Source organism: Phytophthora cinnamomi, assembly GCF_018691715.1.
Source record: "Phytophthora cinnamomi strain GKB4 chromosome Unknown Contig114, whole genome shotgun sequence".
NCBI classification, from domain to species: Eukaryota; Oomycota; class Peronosporomycetes; order Peronosporales; family Peronosporaceae; genus Phytophthora; species Phytophthora cinnamomi.
Window position 1 is genome coordinate 386,471 of NW_027151047.1, and position 19,814 is coordinate 406,284.

Sequence of the window (19,814 nt, forward strand, 5' to 3'; positions counted from 1 at the left end):
ACTTCAACATGATCGGCAGCACATTATGTACCTCATGTGCTGCACATGATGCACGTGAATGGAATGACGTGGGTGCAATTCGAGTCGAGCTGGTCGAACTTCGACCACCTTACCTGGATCAGCAGGCCGGGACGGTGTAGCGCCTCACAACCAAATCCACCTCGAGCATGGCAAGCGGGTTCGATTCCAGGACGGACGTGCTGGTGGTGTTCGCCTTCGACCACACGCTGGCGGCCACGGACTCGGATGTCCACATCAGTCGAGAGCTGAGCCCGGAGGTGGCGAACACTGTGTGGACCAGTCACAAGGCTGGGGAGGTCGATCGCTCCAAGGTGATGGACGAGTTCTTCGTGCAGCTGGCGAGAAAACGTCCTCCAGTGTCGTCCGAGGACATCCGCGACGCTGCTGGACGTTTGCCGTTCAGCCAAGGCGTAGTGGACGCTCTTCGCTTCGCGGTGGACGACTTCGGCGCGACGTGCGTGATCCTGACCGACGCAACCTCCTTCTGCGTGCGGAGCTTCCTCGAGAGCCACGAAGTGGCGGACCGAGTGGGCGAGCTGGTCGCCAACCCGACGCATTTTGAGGACGCCGGGAAGACACTGAGGGTGCGGTCGTACCACGGAAGCCACATTGCACCACACGGCTGCCCGAACTGCCCCAGCAACTTGTGCAAAGGCTTCGAGGTGGAGCGGATCCTGCAGCAGCGCCATTTCTCACGGATATTGTATGTTGGTGGCGAGTCCGGAGACTTATGTGCCGCGACGAAGTTATTGAGGTGAGTGACGTGGCCACAGAGGTGAAGTTCAAAAGCTAGGGGTTCTAAGCGAGCAAGTGGCTCTAACGTAGCTCGTTGATGGGTTTACGCAGAGATGACGTGGTTTTGGCTCGTGTGGGGGGAGGAGAAGGACATCCGAACGAGTTGTTTCCGCGCCTAAATGCTCATCCTGAAAAATTGCTGCCTCTCATCCGGCAGTGGAGAACAGGAGAGGAGGTTGTTGCAATCTTGCGAAGTTTCTTCGATGAGCTGCACTCGTCACCGAATGAGTCCGAGCTAGTGATGAATACAGCCCACAGGCGCGAAGATCACGCGATTCCTCGTGATGTGTCTCCAAGTCATGAAAAAGTGTTGGTCGTCTTCGACTTTGACGAGTCGCTAGTGAATGAGGACTCCGACACGTTTGCATTCCGATGCTTCTACCCAGAACTAGTCAAAACTCTCGGTAGCCGCCATGCCAAAAACCCAGTCTGGCCTGACGTTTTCGACGAGTTGCACCAGATTTTGGCGAGTGACAAGCCCGAAGTGACACCGGAAGATATTTGCAAGCGAGTTGCGCAGATTCCCTTTCAAGAACGCATGGTGGACGCTGTGCGCATGGCAGTTGATGTGTTCAAGGCACACGTCAAGATTATCAGCGATGGGAACAGTTTGTTCATCGACAGTGTGCTGAAGCACCAGGAACTCTCGCAGCATGTGAGCAGTGTTTTCACAAACCCATCCATGCATGAGGCTTTACCCGATGGACGCACCAGGATTCGTATCCGCCCTTATCACGCAGACCACTTGGAGCCAATTGGATGCCAGTGGTGTCCTTCGAACTTGTGCAAAGGCAGTGTGTTGGACTCCATCCGTAGAGCCCAATCGTATTCCCGCGTGCTCTACGTTGGCGATGGACCAGGCGATTTCTGTGCTGCTTCACGTCTGGCGAGGTACGTGTCTAGCTGTGCGTATGCTCAACGCTATGAACATGTGAGTTGAAACAATGGCTTACTCTTGCTCGGATATGGCAGGAACGATATTGTGTTCGCTCGAGCGGATGAGGCCTCCGGAAGATCGTTCGGGTTGCAGAAGCTCCTGGACGCCAACCCTAACATGGTCCAGGCTTCCGTGGTGCCATGGAGTACGGGAGGCGACATTTATCGCCACTTTGCGCAGTGTCTCCATGAGCCACGTTGAGCTCAAGCGATAATTTCCGCGATCGCACTATATTTTCGATATTGTTTGATTCAAACATTATTTTGTTACACACTGTGACCGTAGCGACCCAATTGTTTGCAATTTCGTAGTTCACCGCGAGTTGTTGGTTACATTTATTGCTCAGATACCGAAGCATGTTAACAGATAACAACAGAAGACTGAGCCACTCTGACTGTCACCACTGGTGACTCACCAGCAATACCGGTACTTTGGCGGCGAGTGCTCAACGTCGATGCCATCAACAGTGTTTGAGATAACTCGGACCAGCCTAGTTATCTACTTTGCTTGAGGGAGAAATCAGAGGCCAGCGCACCGCCATAACCTTCACCACGATAAGGCATTGGTAGGATTATTGTCTTTACCGCTACGGGCGGAATGCAACACGATCAACTAGGGCTTTGCGTAAGCTGAGATAGCGTACATGAACCGAATACAAAGCCTAGTACATGCACAGACAACGCCCACACGCAATTGTGAGTCTTGCTGTTGTTTTTATCGTCAAAAGAAGAGGTAAGCAGCTACCACTCCGCTTCAGAATACTTGTCCTCTTTTGCCTAAAACGACTACGATTGGTCTTAATAGAACGCAGGCGCTCTGACGGTTTGAATGGTGGGTAGACCTTCACAGAGCTCTCAAAATTGACAGCGTGATGGCCTCAAAGGAGCTTTTGCACCCGAATCGTCCACAGATGTCGCCCAGCCTTCCCCTCGTACCTCAAATCTCAGCTATGAATGTCAAACGAATCAGGAGAGAGCTTACAGTGATGGAGCGTCGACAGGCAATCAGCTCTGTCCTCGTGCGTTCAAACGGAGGCAAACCGCGTCGAAAAGCGGTGCATGAAGTGGCCAGCATCTTTGGCGTTCACAAGAGGACGATTGCGAGGCTGTGGAAGCGCGCCAAGGCGAATGCAGAGCTTTTTGGGGTGTACGAGGCGCCGTCTTTGAAGCACCGATGTAGCAGGAAGCCGCGTGACTTGGTTGAACGCCTCCGGAACGTCAGCCCCCATGAACGAACAACGCTTTGCTCGGCGGCAACGGCTTCGGGCATGCCGACTACGACGCTGTTCCGTCATGCGTTCGCGAAGGAGGGGAGAACACATACAAGGTCGTTCACATGGCAAAAGCGAGGCTTCGCCGGAGGGAAAACTTCCTTTATGCATCCCCTGCTCTGACCATACAGTGGACGCCTACCAAAAATGGGGAAATCACCCAACATAGATGCAGCAGATATGACAGGACATATCACCAAGTATGTCAACATAGCCCAAATTCTGCCCACCACAAATATCTTAACGACCAATCTCTGGTCGATTCAAACGGTCGCATATTAGAAAGATATCGATTCAGTTGCACTACATAGGACAGTTCGAACGGGACACTAGTACAGCCAAATTTATCCATTTCTGCTTGAAGTTTGGCCCATTTCCCTTCGAGATCCCTCCTGCGAGCTTCCTGCGAGCGCGATGCTCGAGGACGACGACAGCATGCTCCTGCTCCTGTGTGAGGCGTTTAGGACGCACAACGAGCGCGTGTGCGACCCTCGACGCGACGTCCACCAGCTGATGCTGGAGGAGGAATGGCGCATCGCCATGCGCGCGCGCCACTACCTGACTACTAGGTGCCTCGATGCACCGTACGAGTCCGCATGGATGACTCTCTACAAGCATGGCTCCGACCTGAATTTTCTGAATGCAACGAGTCTAACCAGGTAAGCTGCAACTAACATCTATGACTCTATTCCTACGCTAACACCTCCTCCATGTACATGTATATAGGGGTGCATTTCATCAGTTGCTGGGTAGGTTCGCTAGCTTCTACGACCTCCCGCCCCCGTCGTCACGAGGCCGGCCCCCAAAGCTGCGCTACCTACACCAAGTGCTGGGGCTCGTACTAAGTTTCTACGTGGGCTCTATGGAACAGAGCTCGCTGTGCATCACGTTCGGGGTGCCGCCAAGCACTCTATCACGAACGCTGCGCAAGGCCAAAGAAGCGCTGTCGCTAGCGCCGACTGGTTACGCACCTGCACGCATCTCCTGGCCCTCGCCCTCACGTCAGGTGGAGCTTGCACGCATGGTCAACAAACGCGAACCTTTGCTGACCCACACGTTCGGATTTATCGACGGTAAAAACTTACGCGTGCGTGTACTGTACATGTGAATGATATTAGCTGCTTTTAGTCTAAATCTACTAACTTTAGACGGATGTGACGTGGGTAATGTACAGGTCCAGCAGCCCTCTAACGCCGACCTTCAAAACGCCATGTACAATGGCTGGCTGCACTCGGTCTTCGTGACCGGCACGATTTGTTTTGCGACCGACGGCTGCATCATTTGGTCGAAGCACAACTTTCCGGGGTCGTGGAACGACTCGGACACGTCCTTGGAGTTCCGCAACAAGCTGACGGACCCTCAGTTGTGCCCCGATGAGCTCATGAATGTAGTGTCTGACTCTGCATTTCTTTGTTCTACGGTCATGACGGGGGGGGGGATCCTGACACCCTTGAAGGACGGAGACATCGAACGAATTGAGCCTTGTCTTCGCAGTGCCGCACGCACACTGCACAATGCGATCACCTCCATTCGACAGGCTGCCGAGTGGGGAATGGGCAGTGTCCAGAAAGTTTACAGCCGCCTGAATCTGCCGCTGCCCTACGACCCGATCCTACGAGGCATGCGCCTCAACAACCTATTTAGGATGGCGAACTACAGAGTTCGCACGGTCGGCATCTCCGAGATCAAGACCACGTTCGCGGGCGTGATGGATTTGCCGAAGCAGGGCGTGTTTGAAGCTCTATGATTGCGTTGGTGTAAAGATGGTTGAATTCAAAGTTTCGTAGTTGACTTCCTTAGTTTTCGTACAGCAGCGCTACCGCTGGATGAATCGGCACAGCTACTAACCAATACAGAACAGGGTTCGCACTCGAAGCTATGTAAATGGACTGTGTTGCTGTGATCGTCATTACTAAGGGCTGTTTGAGATGTTACGCTACTAAATGCACTTCCTCCCTCTTTGTATCTTCCGCGCTGTTATCTTCACCACACTAGAGCATTCACAGCTCATTCTTTCTTTGTTAGAGCTCCCAGGATGAGCAAGAGTTCTTGAGTGCGTGCACGAGCGTCTTCCTTGTCACGACGGGCGCGCTCCTCCGCCTCCTGCTTCTCCTGACGGCGCCGCTGCTCCGCCTCCTGTTTCTCGTGACGGCATCGCTCTTCTGCCTCCGCCTTGTCCGCTAGATATCGTGCCTCGCGTGCCGTTTGTTCGTCACGACGACGCTGATCTTCGTCAGCGCGGCGAAGTTCCGCCTTGCGCTCGTTTTCCTCGCGCAACACGAGCAGCATTTCGAACAATGTGCCCGCCATGTTGCTGGAGCTGCTATCCAGGTCAGACAAGCGCTTCTTGAGCTCTGCGGTCGCCCTCATAGCCTTCACGCACTTTGTTTTAGCATAGCTAGCCTCAGCCAGTTCTTCGTCTTCGTCTGCAGCACGCTTGCGTCCCACGGTATCGCGGAACTCAGCCAAGTTGATGCCTCCAAGCTTGTTGGAGGAAGTCGCGTAGCGCTTCTCCGTCGGTGGTTTCTTGTCTTGCGGACGTCCAGACGAGGCTGGTTGGGAGCCACTCGCCGCACTAGCAGCGTCGGCGGTTGCTGTGAACGCAGCAAAGACCGCCGGTCCCGCCGCACTCGGGCCTTGACCCGTCTCCTTTGTTGTAGAAGATCACACCTTTCTCTGCGTCAACTGCACAGCCAGCGGAGACGGTCGCGGCGTAGCGAAAGCCTCCAACCCCTCGCACACACCGGACGTGTGCAGCAAGTCCGAGAAGACGCCGCTGGCCATGTTGATGTTGTCCCCGACCGATGTCTGCGTCTCGCCAGAATGCACGGAGTCGCTGGTGGAGACTCTCTCGCTCGTGTCCGCATCGCCGCCCACGCGCGGGTTGTCACCGAGCCCCTCGTCGCTCTCGAAGTCGAAGCACAAATCGGCTTGATACTCATCCTCCTCCTCGACTTCATTGTCGGAGTCGGCGCCGTCGTCCATGTCGACCACACTGGCCTTGGCGTCGATGGACTGCTTTAGCAGCTTCACTTGCTTCACGTGCGGCGGCATGTTGGCCACACCGGTGGGTTTGCGTGCTCCGTAGAGCATCTTGAACTTTCGGCGGAGGCTCTCATGGTCGCGCTCTGCGACGCCACGCCCTCGGTTGGAGTTGTAAGCGATTGCCAGTCGCTCCCATTCGTCCTTACCGAGGGGCAGGTAGTGCTCGACGAGCGTCAGGAGGCGGCGCACTTCAGACAGCTTGTAGTTAGTACTTCCGGTCAGCTTCGCCATCTGAACAAAAAGCATGAACACGTAAGTTGCAGTGATCGGTGACGGTAGCACTAGCCAGCAAGACAGCGTACCAGGAATGATGAAGGAGGAGAGCTGTCTTGGTGGTGCGGAGGAGGTAACCTGTGACGGCTTGGTAAAAGCAAGAATGAAAGTTAGTAGAGCTTGGCATCCGCTCGGTCGGGCGAGGTTTGAACGAGGCCAGCACAATTCAGCTACCTTGAAGTTTTCGCCTAGGAACTGATGGTCGTGAGGTCTAACCTGCAGGCCGAGTTCGCGCGCAAACCGAGTGTGCTTGCAGTAGATTCGAATAGAGTTTGCAGAGGCTTGTTCATTTTGGCGCCAACGTAGCGGCAATCTCCGCTTACACGTCAACATAGCTGGCAAAGCACTAACACTCGAGGCAACTTCAACGCAGTTAGCATCAACAGCAGGATCATATTAACGTGAATACAGCATACAAATTCCATGCTTACCAATGCAGCAAAGCTCTCACTATCTTTCTGACGGCTGCAACCTGTCCTCGACGTGCGCGTCACGCCTACGGGTCCTGTTGATCTTGGATGTCGCGATGGCGGCAATTGGGGTAACCGCAGCGACACACGAACCAAAGGTTGGGCCCGTAGTCGACGGTGATCTCGTCGCCCTCGTACATGGCGTGCGTCGTGGCAATCACGACAGCCGTCCGGCGTCCATTCGCCACTTCCAGTGTAACGGGGTTACACACACAAGTGACAACAGTCACTTGTGCACGACAACGGTCACAAGTGACAACTGTCACTTGTGCATGACATTTGTCACTTATGGTTTAACAGATAAATATCTGTTAAAGGTTTTAGATACTTCCTCACATTGGTGTAAGGCACACCAATGGATACATTGAAGTGGGCCACCACACATGAGTGGTCCACACCTACCCAAAGATCCTATTGGTAGAAAGCAGCATCTTTCTACCAATTAGAGACGTGCATATTAGCGGGGCTCTGACAGCCAGCCGCTGTCAACCCCTTTCATAGATGATAAACAGTTTTAGCAGATTTAGAAGGAAGATCAATTCACAAAACAATACAGTTCTCATTTTACCTTAAACTACCTATTTGGTGTTTTATTTGATTTATACTATACTTGCGGACTCAAGTATAATTAATTCAAATTACTAACAAACTCCTACGCTTCCTCATACACGTAGCGCGACGTGTAAGCTAAAGTAGTGAGCCAAAGTAGGCCCACTACACCTGGTAGCACTTTGTAGTCCGTCCAACGACCGACTACTTGACGTTCGTACGAGGTGTACGAACGCGGAGCCGAGAACCACATGAGCACGGAGGTGCCCATGGAGAGCTCCAATACGCCTGCAACTCATGTTGCACGCGCGGACTGCCCCCACCTGTCAGATCCAGAGTGGGAGGCCCTCCAACGACTGTCAACAGTCATTGGGGATGCGGCGATAGCCACAATGTTGCGTACGCTATCGCCGACAGAGCAACATGGTGTTGCTCTGGGATTCATCATGAAGGAGCAGCGTGATGCTGCTTCTCAGTGACGGCGTCGTCAGGGACGACACCGCGTGCTCAACCATTAAAAGTTGAGCGTGAGCAATTACGTGGGAAGAGAGGGCGAGCCTCTCCTCCGATGGCTTGTCGAACTCGACACAGCCATTGCGGCTCGACGTATCGTCGACCCGTTGTCAAAGGTTGCGTTCGCCATGTCATGTCTTGGCGGACGAGCGAGGAGTTGGGCGTACGGACGCCGACTCTCAGATACTACGTGCTTTAGCACGTACGAGATATTCAAAGAGGAGCTCAACAAGCGTTTGATCCCCCGCAAAATGAGTTCCGGTCGAGGGCGGAATTCCTCGACCTGCAGCAGGGTAAGCATGACGTCCATGCTTACGCAGCGCGCACGATATTTGGTATCAAATATCGTGACTAACCCGATTGACGAGGCGACCAAGGTCGTCACGTTCATGAAGGGGCTTAGAGATGGGCCTGTGAAGACCTATCTCTTCCGAGAGTACCCGAGTACTCTCGAAGCTGCGATTACTCTTGCCATGCAAGAAGAGTTTAGCCTGCGGCAGGCTAAACTGCATGTGAACGTGCCGAGGCCGCAACCGCGCCCGGTAGCGAGGACGGGAGGTCCGGAACCAATGGACCTCTCGAATGCAACGGCTGCTGGCACGGAAATAATGTGCGATGCTTCCGTTGCGGAAGGATCGGTCACTTTGCCAGAGAGTGCACAGCTCCCGTGCACTACAATGGTGGCCGTCGTGGCGATGCTGGGCATCGCCGCGAACAAACAAAAAACGTGAACATCCAGTAGGCGCGGGGCGCCCTACTGGTAATGCAGTCGCGCGTGCCGACATCGGGCACGCGACACTGAGGACTGCAGCCCCCAGTGAGACCAGCTCTCACTGCAAGAAACAAGATGACAGGCCAAACCTAGTCATGTTGAAGGTTTACTCGAAGAGAGCGAGTGACTCTCTTCGAGCTTTGGTGGATTCAGGCGCGTCGAACAACTTTGTTCGACTACGAAGCCTGCCGAGACTTGACTTCGAGGAGGTAGATACACCTCGAAGTCTTCTGGAAGTTCGATTGGCAACAGGTGCCATCGTGAAGACCGAGAAGCGCGTCGTGAACGTGCGCTTCTCGTACAAACAACGGGTGTTTGTCGAACACTTTATCGTTCTGGACCTGGACGATAAGTTCGACGTAGTTATGGGCATGCCGTGGCTTGCACGGCATGATCCGGTAATTGACTGGAAGAAGCGCACGCTCGTACGCTTCGGTCGCGACTGCGGAACAGAGAGCGATGGCCCTGTTACCGCAGCGCACGCACCAGCAGGTGCGCGCGACTCGCCAGTCGAGACAGCGCTTAATGCTGCTGTCCCGGAGTGCCCAACAAGTGCGCGAGGGCGCGCACAAGTGACACCCGCGTCGGCAATGCTGCCGACGTCGGAAGAAAAAGATGTGTTGGTTCCGGGAACCAACACCCACGTTCAAGCGTGTAAGGGACAGTCCCTGACCCGAAGAGGTCAGGTCGACAACGACGCGTCGACTCCGGGAGTCGACGCACCCTCGGTCATGAGGGGCTCCGCCAATGAATGGCGTCGAGGTGACGAAGGCGTGTCAACTCCGGGAGTTGACGCTGCAAACCGTGCGGACGGTTGCAAACGTACCGCACTGACGCAATTTGCATGCTGTCGTGCAGCCGGGCTGTACGACGAAGCGCCATGCGATCAAGCCGGGCTTGATATCGCGCGCCCGCAGACAGGGTCTGCCGGCGAAGGGACACATTACCGTGCAGCCGGCTGCACGAAGGAAAATGCGGTCAAGCCGGGCTTGATACCGCGCGCCCGCGGACAGGGTCCGCCGGCGAACAACTGTCCACGGCCGGGCCTGGACCAGAAGAACAACTGTGCGGAGCCGGGCTCCGCACAACAAGAAGATGGCGCAAGCGGAAAACGCTGCGCAAGTCTCGGTCCGGGACCGAGACGCAACAAGAGCAGTCTGCTGGGCAGACTGCGGCGGTGACGCCGAATGTCGAGACGCTAAGCATCTTTACGCGCACCGATACTGGATTCCAGTATCATGAGATGGAACTCGCTAGTCCTCCGACGATGGCGTCGGAGTTGACTTCGCTTCCAGTCATGAGCTGGAAGCGCTTCACGCGCGACTTGCACGATGGACGCATCGAGCAGGTCTGCGTTCTTTCGGACAGCGAAAGAACGGAGAGCGAGAGCGAAGAGCTGAGGCAGCTCTTCATGGGAAGTACCACTGAGAGTGAAGACACTCTCAGTGCGAAGACGAAGCGAGAGCGCTTCGAGGAACAAGGTTGGGACTCGCTGAAGTCGAGTCCCTATTACGAATTGTTGAGGGAGTACAAAGACGCACTCCCGGAGGAGATTCCTGCGGAGCTTCCGCAGGACAAGGGTATTCAGCACGAGATTGATCTCGTGCCGGGCACGAAGTACTGTGTCACGCGGCAGTGGCCACTGCCGCGAGAGCAAGTAAAAGCAATCGACGACTTCTTTGAAAGTCGTCGTAAAGCAGGACAAGTGCGGGAATCAAAGTCCCCGCACAGTGCTCCGACGTTCTGTGCCAAAAAGCCACAGGGCGGATGGCGCATCGTCCATGCCTACAACAAGCTGAACGATGCGACGGTACCGGCGCAGACGCCGACACCGCGAAAAGATGTTATCATCGATTCGATGGCCGGGAGCACCGTTTACAGTGCTCTCGACTTGCGAGATGGATTCTATCAAATCCTAATGCGTGAGAGCGATATCCCTCTCACGGCAGTGAGCACGCCAAGCGGCATGCTCTGGGAATGGCTAGTAATGCCACAGGGGCTTAAGAATGCCCCTGCGACTTTCAACAGGTGCGTAACGCACTTGTTGCGCTCGGTGTGCGACTTCGCGCCGAGCTACTTCGATGATGTGTTCATCCACAGCCGAGCTGTGGACGGAAAGACTGACGTAGAGATGCACAGGGTGCATCCCCGGAAGCTACTTGAGCTTATGCGAAAGCATAAGCTCTACGCGAACCTGAAGAAGTGTAGCTTCGGGGCGAGCGAGATACCCGTCCTCGGATGTCTCGTAGGAAAAAAACCGTGTTCGCCCTGACCCGGAAAAGGTCAGAGTGATTAATGAATGGCCAACACCTTCAAGTGTCAAGGAACTGAGGCAGTTCCTTGGCTTGGCCACGTACTTTTGCAAGTACGTGGAGGATTACGCGGGCAAGATCCGCCCGCTGTCACAACTTCTTAAGAAAGAAGCTGTGTGGAATTGGACAGCCGATTGCCAGAAGGCATTCGATGCAGTCAAGCGGGGCTTGACTGAGGCGCCGATCTTGGCAGTGGCTGACCAAGATCGCCCATTTCACGTAATGTGTGACGCATCCGATTTCGCGATCGGATGCGCGTTGATGCAGCACGATCACGAGGGCCGTGATCGTGTCGTCTACTACCAATCGCGTCAGCTGAAGCCAGCTGAGCGCAACTATCCGGTACATGACAAGGAACTCCTTGCCATGAAATACGCACTCGCAGAGTTCCGAGTGTATTTGCTTGGAAGTAGACCATTTGTGGTCTACACCGACCATGCATCACTGCGCACTGCAGTGAAGTCAACACACATTTCACAGAGAATGGCGAGATGGCTCTCATTCTTTGCGGAGTATAACTTCCGGGTCGAATACAAACCCGGAAGATTGAATGTAGTGGCCGACGCGTTGTCACGTCGGCCGGACTACGCAGAAGCTGCTGACGTCAATGCCATTGACGTCATGCGATCAAGCAAACCCACATCGTCTCTGTTGGACGATGTGAAGGCCGCGTACGCGCACGACGCGGACACGAAGCTCTTGCTGGCCTATGGCACAGCGCCTTCTGACAAGTCTCGTCAGAAGTTGCCCAAGCACCTTCGTGCGCGTGCACACCGATATCGGGTGCACGACGGACTGCTTCTTTATAATGCAGTCGACGACAACGCTGACCGCGTTGTCGTGCCAAATGACCATGACCTGCGACTCAGGATCATGTACGAGTATCATGATGCCCCGTCTGCGGGACATCTCGGACGTGAGAAGACATACGTCCTTCTCACGCGTGACTTCTACTGGCACCACCAGTACAAGTGGATGCGCAAGTACGTCCGTGCTTGCGAGGTGTGCCAACGCGTAAAGCCTGCGCCGTTTGCGCAGGCTCCATTACAATCACTACCGACTCCGTCGGAGTGTTGGAAGTCCATGTCATTGGACTTCATCTTTGGTCTTCCCCCGGACAGCGGAGGGAATAACGATGTTGTGGTCTTCGTCGACCGCTTCAGCAAGATGGCATATCTTGCTGCGGTGCCGGCAGAGGTGACCGCGAAGCAGACGGCCCGTCTGTTCGTCGACATGGTGTTCAAACACCATGGCATGCCGTCCGACATCGTGTCGGACAGAGACCCGCGCTTCACAGCGCACCTGTGGCAAGAAGTGTTTACACTTCTTGGGAGCCAGCTTTCCATGTCGACTGCGGATCATCCGCAGACGGACGGTCAAACCGAGCGCGTGAATCGCGTGCTCGTCGATATGTTGAAGAGCTGCACTCACTCGTTCCAATACTGGAGCGAGTGCTTATCGATGGCAGAGTTTGCCATCAATAACTCAGTGCATGCCTCGACAGGGCATACACCGTTCTACGTGAATGCCATGCGACATCCACGTCTACCGAGTTTACTCGGAGTGATGGCTCCCACTTTAAGTGGGGGAGGATCTACGACTGCAATACAGCAGCCGCAGAAAACCGCTGACACTTGCATAGTGTCAGCTGCAACAATGAACAAACCACATGAGTCTGCGCAGGGCGCAGGCTCCTCCACCAACAAGGACAAAGACCACGGGTTTGCGCAGGGCGCAGACACCGCGAAGAACCACGCAGAGGCCGGGCCTCTTGCGGAGAGCGAGCTGAACGAGTTCAGCTCGAATGCAATCAATTTCATCACTAAAATACAAGCCGTAATTCGGTTTGTCCAAGACACAATAGCAGCTTCTGTTGATCAACAGAAGCTGAACGCAGACAATGTGGGCAGAGGCAACACAAATGAATTTAAAGTTGGTTCATTAGTTTTGTTAGCCACACGAAACCTGCCTAAACATGCGGTTTCGGACTTCGGAACAAGCAAGCAAGCTTGCTCCGCGCTTCATCGGGCCGTTCACTGTGTTGGCACGGCACGGCAACGCATACACGCTAGACATACCGTCTAGCATGCGCCTCCATCCGACCTTTTATGTCGGACGGCTGAAGCCATACCTGCAGCACGAGCCATCTAGCTCGGCTGACCTGAAGCCTCGGCAGGAGCCGAGGCAGAAGCGGAAGCCTTGGCCTCAGCAACGAGCAGCCTCTCCTCCAGCGCGCGGACGCGCTGGAGCAACCCCTTCATCTGGGTCCCCAGCTCGACCTGGATATTCGAGGCGGTCTGTGAGACCGCCGCGACTTGGGCCTTCTGGTTCGCCAGTTCCTGTTTCAGGGCGGCGAACTCAGCGCCCTGCAGACGCTCCACGGCGGTCACCCGGTCGTGGAGAGGCGCATACTGATCAGCCCGGGGCTGATCATACCCGGGGCGTGTTCCCACCCCCGCCACCGCCGATCCGTGAAGCCCGCGGCTCAACCCGCTGGATTGTTGAGCGGATTGTTGACCATAGTATCCCGAAAACGAGCCCCTTGAGGGGCTCGTTTTCGTATTCGTTGGAGAGGATTTCCTCCCCATCAAGATACATGGGAGCCGCGGAACGTCTTGCTGGAGGACGTTCCGGAAATGGTGAGGGCGTACGAGGAGCAGTACGCGCTGGCGCAGCGGAAGTAGTGCGAGGACTGCGGTCGTCGCTAGCGCCCGAACCCTCACGTGCTAAGAATTTAGCACGGAGCTCTTTGAGACTCTCGGGCACACGGAACGACGTGTACCCGTTCAGGTCGCGGTCGCTCAAGCGGACCGCGCCTGGGAAGCACTTCGTGCACTGAAAGCCCTCGGGCACAGCGCACGGCACATTTGCCTCCTCCGCAGCAACGTGGAGTTGCTCCAACTTTCCACGCTTCGAGTACATCTCGAAGCGATCACGCGCTTGCTTAATCCGATCACGGTAAGCACTCGGCTTCTTGTTGAAGTTCTCAACAAAAGCGTTCCAACTTTGACAAAGTGCCTGCCACTCGGGCACTTTGCTGCGAGAAGATGTCTTCTTGCTTTGAAACCATCGGAGCTCATGGAAGAGTCCGACGTAATAATCGCGCCTTTGATGCGTTTCCGCATCAAAGTGCAGCTCGGCAGCCACAGCGTCATCTTTGATGGCGCTGCATACGTACAGCGGCACCTCATTCGGAGGTACCGAGTTCCCATACCGGTCCGTGATCTCGGACGCGGACGGAATCCACGGATCGCGCGCTGCGCCTGTAGCGCGCGGAGAGCCTTGAGCTTTGGAATCACGCGCTACAGCTGTAGCGCGCGGAGAACTGAGAGCCCCAGCGAAAGCGAGTGGGGTATCACTCTCAGTTCGCGAACGCTTCGAACTCGAAGCGTCCGATTCGTCCCCTTCACGCGGGCGAATGTTCTTAGCGTGGGAGTCGAGCGATTCGCTCGACACTGCGTCCTTGCGCTTTGAGGACGAGTCCTCCTCGTCCTCCATGTCTTCATCATCGTCGTCGAAGTCGACGACGTCGCCATACTTCGCCTTCTGGCGCTCGAAGTAGTCATCGATGGAGAGATGACTCTCCACCGACTTCGGAGTCTTCTTCTCTTGAGGCATGCTCATCGTTGAATGAGTGCGGACTTCTTTTCCAAACGCGGAGAATTGACGAATGGTCAATTCAGAAGATTGACGTGCGGAGACCCCGCGCGTCTAACCTTAAGGGGGGGATGGTGTAACGGGGTTACAAGTACAAGTGGCTACAAGCCACTTGTGAATTTAACAGATAGGATATCTGTTAAAAGTTTTAGATACTTCCTCACCTTGGTGTAAGACACACCAATGGATACATTGAAGTGGGCCACCACAATGAGTGGTCCACACCTACCCAAAAGGTCCTATTGGTAGAAAAGAGAATCTTCCTACCAATCACAGACATGCATATTAGCGGGACTCTGACAGCCAGCCGCTGCCAACCCCTTTTATAGATGATAAACAGTTTTAGCAGATTGAGGAGGAAGGTCAATTTACAAACAATACAGTTCTCATTTTACCTAATCTAAGTCACTTGGAATCTTATCTGATTTAACTTATATTTATGTATTCAAATATAATTAACCTAAGTAATTACGAAGTACTTACGCTTCCTCATACACGCAGCGCAACGTGTAAGCTAAAGTAGTGAGTCAAGTTAGACCCACTACAGTGGGTCCTTATTCATGTTTACACACGGTAATGTAGTAATGCCACCTTTGGCTGTTCTAGTCATCATTGCGAAGCGTTCGGCTTTATTAATCTATCTATCTATCTATCTATCTATCTATCTATCTATCTATCTATCTATCTATCTATCTATCTATCTATCTATCTATCTATCTATCTATCTATCTATCTATCTATCTATCTATCTATCTATCTATCTATCTATCTATCTATCTATCTATCTATCTATCTATCTATCTATCTATCTATCTATCTATCTATCTATCTATCTATCTATCTATCTATCTATCTATCTATCTATCTATCTATCTATCTATCTATCTATCTATCTATCTATCTATCTATCTATCTATCTATCTATCTATCTATCTATCTATCTATCTATCTATCTATCTATCTATCTATCTATCTATCTATCTATCTATCTATCTATCTATCTATCTATCTATCTATCTATCTATCTATCTATCTATCTATCTATCTATCTATCTATCTATCTATCTATCTATCTATCTATCTATCTATCTATCTATCTATCTATCTATCTATCTATCTATCTATCTATCTATCTATCTATCTATCTATCTATCTATCTATCTATCTATCTATCTATCTATCTATCTATCTATCTATCTATCTATCTATCTATCTATCTATCTATCTATCTATCTATCTATCTATCTATCTATCTATCTATCTATCTATCTATCTATCTATCTATCTATCTATCTATCTATCTATCTATCTATCTATCTATCTATCTATCTATCTATCTATCTATCTATCTATCTATCTATCTATCTATCTATCTATCTATCTATCTATCTATCTATCTATCTATCTATCTATCTATCTATCTATCTATCTATCTATCTATCTATCTATCTATCTATCTATCTATCTATCTATCTATCTATCTATCTATCTATCTATCTATCTATCTATCTATCTATCTATCTATCTATCTATCTATCTATCTATCTATCTATCTATCTATCTATCTATCTATCTATCTATCTATCTATCTATCTATCTATCTATCTATCTATCTATCTATCTATCTATCTATCTATCTATCTATCTATCTATCTATCTATCTATCTATCTATCTATCTATCTATCTACCTATCTATCTAACTAACTAACTAACTAACTAACTAACTAACTAACTAACTATTGGCAGTCCGGGTTCGATGGCGCTGCATTCTCGTATCGAAACCCTCATTTTGGCCATGAGTTGGCTCCGTTTCTTTGTTCGCTCTTGATCTTCCGTGCGAGGCCAAAGCGACTTCTCTTACAGCGTACTTCGCGAGTGTCACCTTCGCGGCAAACGGCTCATTTCTTTTGTGATCCTGGATCTTGTAAGCAGACTCTAAAATACCAAAGCGGTGGAGTATAGTAGTAGGACAGTTTAGGACGTCAGTTATGACGAATTAACCGGCACCTATCAGCAGCAGCGCACCGATATGAAGCCCTTCTGAACAAGGTACAAGTTAGGAACACTTGACATGTTTGCGAGAAGTCCACAACTTGTGGATCAGTCCGGAGGATGATCAGTTTTCCGTAGTGGTAAGATCCCTGGACGAATGTCTATAGTTAGCTAACTAGGAGGGCACGAGACTACAGCAAAATATCCCTTTGGATTTTGATCACAGATAGCGACTCTTCAAGTCTTCTCGTTCCAAGGTTCCCATCTCTTCCTGCAACATGGTGCCAAGCTCTCCATCCGTCGGGTCCCTCGCGTTCGTGGGCCCTCTCCACGCTCCGAAGCTCACCGGTTTCGGCTACGTGCGGGTGCACCGAGTGGATGGAGTTTCTGCGCTAGTCCGCCCTGTCGGGCCTGATCCGGACGAAGATGGTCAAGAAATACGTATTCCAATCGAGACGCTGTCTCCACGGATCGTTGATTCAGCTGAGGCCAACCTCTGACCGGGGGAATACGTTGGTCATCCGGTAGCGTTCCGACGGGCCATCTTTGACTGTCCTCTCAGGTTCCGATTTCATCCCGGTCAAGTTGTATGATCCTCCTCAGATTATCAAGGTCGACCCGATTAACTACGCTCTCCAAGTCGGGTCGTCCACTCCTGACATGTTGCTGAACGCGAAGGAACTACTGCAGCAACAGGACACAGTGTGTGGTGCGTGCCGCAAAAGCCGCGGTCATCTGCCGTCTGCTGTGATTTCCCTATTGACGGTCCTTTTTAGTCCCGATGACTCAATTCCTCTCCTCCGACCCCATGATCTTCGCGTGGTGTACGTTCGACGTCAACATATTCTCGATGTGTGCATGGGTCCGCGCAAGAAAAGTAAGCTGGATTTATACAAAGATCCACAGACACCGGCGCTCGCTCCAGTTTCGTCCATTTCCGGTTCTGTCGAGAACGCGGTCGATTCACCAACCGCACCACCAGCTGATCTACCGGACGACATTCTTGGTATTTCTAGTGATTCTGACACAGAAGACATCAGAGACGTCCGCCTTCAAAATCGTGCTTTGGGAAAGCGCCGTCGTACGGCGGATCGCGCTTTAGAGCTACTTGATGATCGGCCGGCCGAAGATGGCGGCAGTGAGTATGACTCTCGCCACGTGCGTGGTTCATTTCGTCCGTCAGCAACGCAGCAACGGGTGCATCACTATTGTCAACGCTCTCAAGGTAAATCATGTCTATCGCTTTTGGAATGCATGCAGCAATCGGTCCATGTACAGTTCCTGTCGTCTCCACCAGTGCTTCGAGGCCTCTACGACTTTAGCTTCGGGACTCGGGTTTGTCGATCATGCACTGTCGTTCGGCCGGTGTGTGGGATCGCGCAAACGCCTTGGAATCTACAGCGAGTCGGACGGACTTTTCCGAGAAGAATGCACTACGCCCAGCAATTCCTGCCATGTCACGAAACGATATTTGTGGAGTGCTCCGGTGTTTGCGCACCTTTGCTTCTCGGTTTTATAATTCGTCGGTGGTGCAGCTCATCGACACAGCAGTCACATTTGTTGACTCGTACAAGGGCATCTCGGATGGCGATGGAACTGGTTGGAAACTCATAGCGTATTGGGTGACAAGCAAGTTCAGTAAGTTTCGCAGTATCGTTGTGCCAAATCGACGCGTCCATGGACATCCACACCGAGTTTTCGTGTAACGACGAAGAGCTACTAGAGATTAAGGACCTCCACCGAAATCACCGAGCCGATGGCCATCTCGCACCTCGGCGTCGTCCGACGTTCTCCCCCACACGCCGTGGAGACAGCCCACGCACCCAAGCTCCAGTTCCGCCAGAAGTTCTATCCGCACCACCAACTAAAGGTTCTAAGTCGTTATGCATGCGGTCACTTTCGATTGTTGGCTGCACAGGTAATGGTAAAGGGGGTGCTTTGATACTAAGCGAGCCCACTTCCAGCCGTCGATGCTTCCTGATATCGTCAAAAACTACATCGTGGAGAATTTTAATGGACTGGCGGCGGATGCCCAAGAATCATGAAGCTGACACCCCATTCCTCACGTTCCAGGCGTGTTTGATCAACCGGTGCCACGACAGTGTCGTTCGATTGCTCTGGAAATAACTCTCCACACTTTGAAACAACTCGAGCAACGCGTTGAAGTCCATGCTCGTTCGCATCTGTGTCAATTTGCGTCGCGTTTAACATTTCTCCCCCCGAACCGTCCGCATCGCTCGATGTTACTGATGACTCTGAAGTTACATTTCTGTCCGAACTGGCTCGCCGTTCACAGTTACCCCTTTCGCTTATTTCGGAATCAAACGGAGCATGATCCAAGCCCCAACAATGCTCTATTTGAGCTCCCAGTGCCGCGCAACTCACGCCACACAACTACCTACGGCCGGTGGAATAGTGTCGTGCGCAATTGTGTACAGCCTCAGTGGAAGTCGAAGCCCCAGTTGCAATCCTCCCGACCACCAAATCATAAGTCTGTTGCCGAACATGCTGATCACATCCGGAGGCACATTCGCAAAGGTCAGCGTGACGGGCACTTCCTCGTCCTTCATGCGTGCGTTAATGAGCTATGGCCAGAGGTTCTCGTGAGCCCGATCGGTATTGCCGAGAAGGGCGATAGCGATGTACGGCTCATCAACGATTATCCATACCCTCGAGGGCGCTCGGTGAACGATTTTACCAGCGATGACAATTTTCCGCCCATTCCCTACAACCCCCCGGGCGACATTGCTCGGCGCATTCACAAACTAGCACCCGAACGCCGAGGTGCTTACGATGCTCGGAGACGTTTCGGGCGCATTCCGGCACGTGCCGGTCCATGAAAATGCAGTACAAATGTTCGCATTTGTATTCGATGGCTACTTAGTTATCGATCTCGCATGCGGCTTCGGCTGGTGTGGATCACCGGCCTTTTACTCTCTCGCTGGGACAGTCATTAACGATATTTAGGAATCGCTGCTCCTGTCGAAGCCCCGGACGACTAGAGCAATTTCACCGGCAATGTGTGGTGTGACGATCACACCTGCGTGGAAATCCACATCGGCACTCGATGCCGTGATGCTAATATTGCTCTGCGTCGAGCCATGGCATCAGTGCTCGGTCCCTCAGCAATCAACGACAAGAAGTTCACGAAATGGATGCATTTGAATAAGTCACTGGGATTGTTGTGGGACACCGACGAAGGTACTG

The 19,814-nt window shown here is 52.6% G+C and overlaps 1 protein-coding gene across 1 annotated transcript; it reads left to right on the forward strand.

Moving 5' to 3' along the window:
• Nucleotides 1-167: 167 nt before the first annotated feature.
• IUM83_11464 (Pyridoxal phosphate phosphatase) lies at nt 168-16,414 on the forward strand (the record flags this gene model as incomplete). Its single annotated transcript, XM_067936024.1, has 5 exons — nt 168-775; nt 868-1,471; nt 1,583-1,707; nt 1,789-1,898; nt 16,362-16,414. The coding sequence occupies 5 exons, from the start codon at nt 168-170 to the stop codon at nt 16,412-16,414; spliced, it is 1,500 nt and encodes a 499-aa protein (XP_067781681.1).
• Between the last annotated feature and the right edge of the window lie 3,400 nt (nt 16,415-19,814).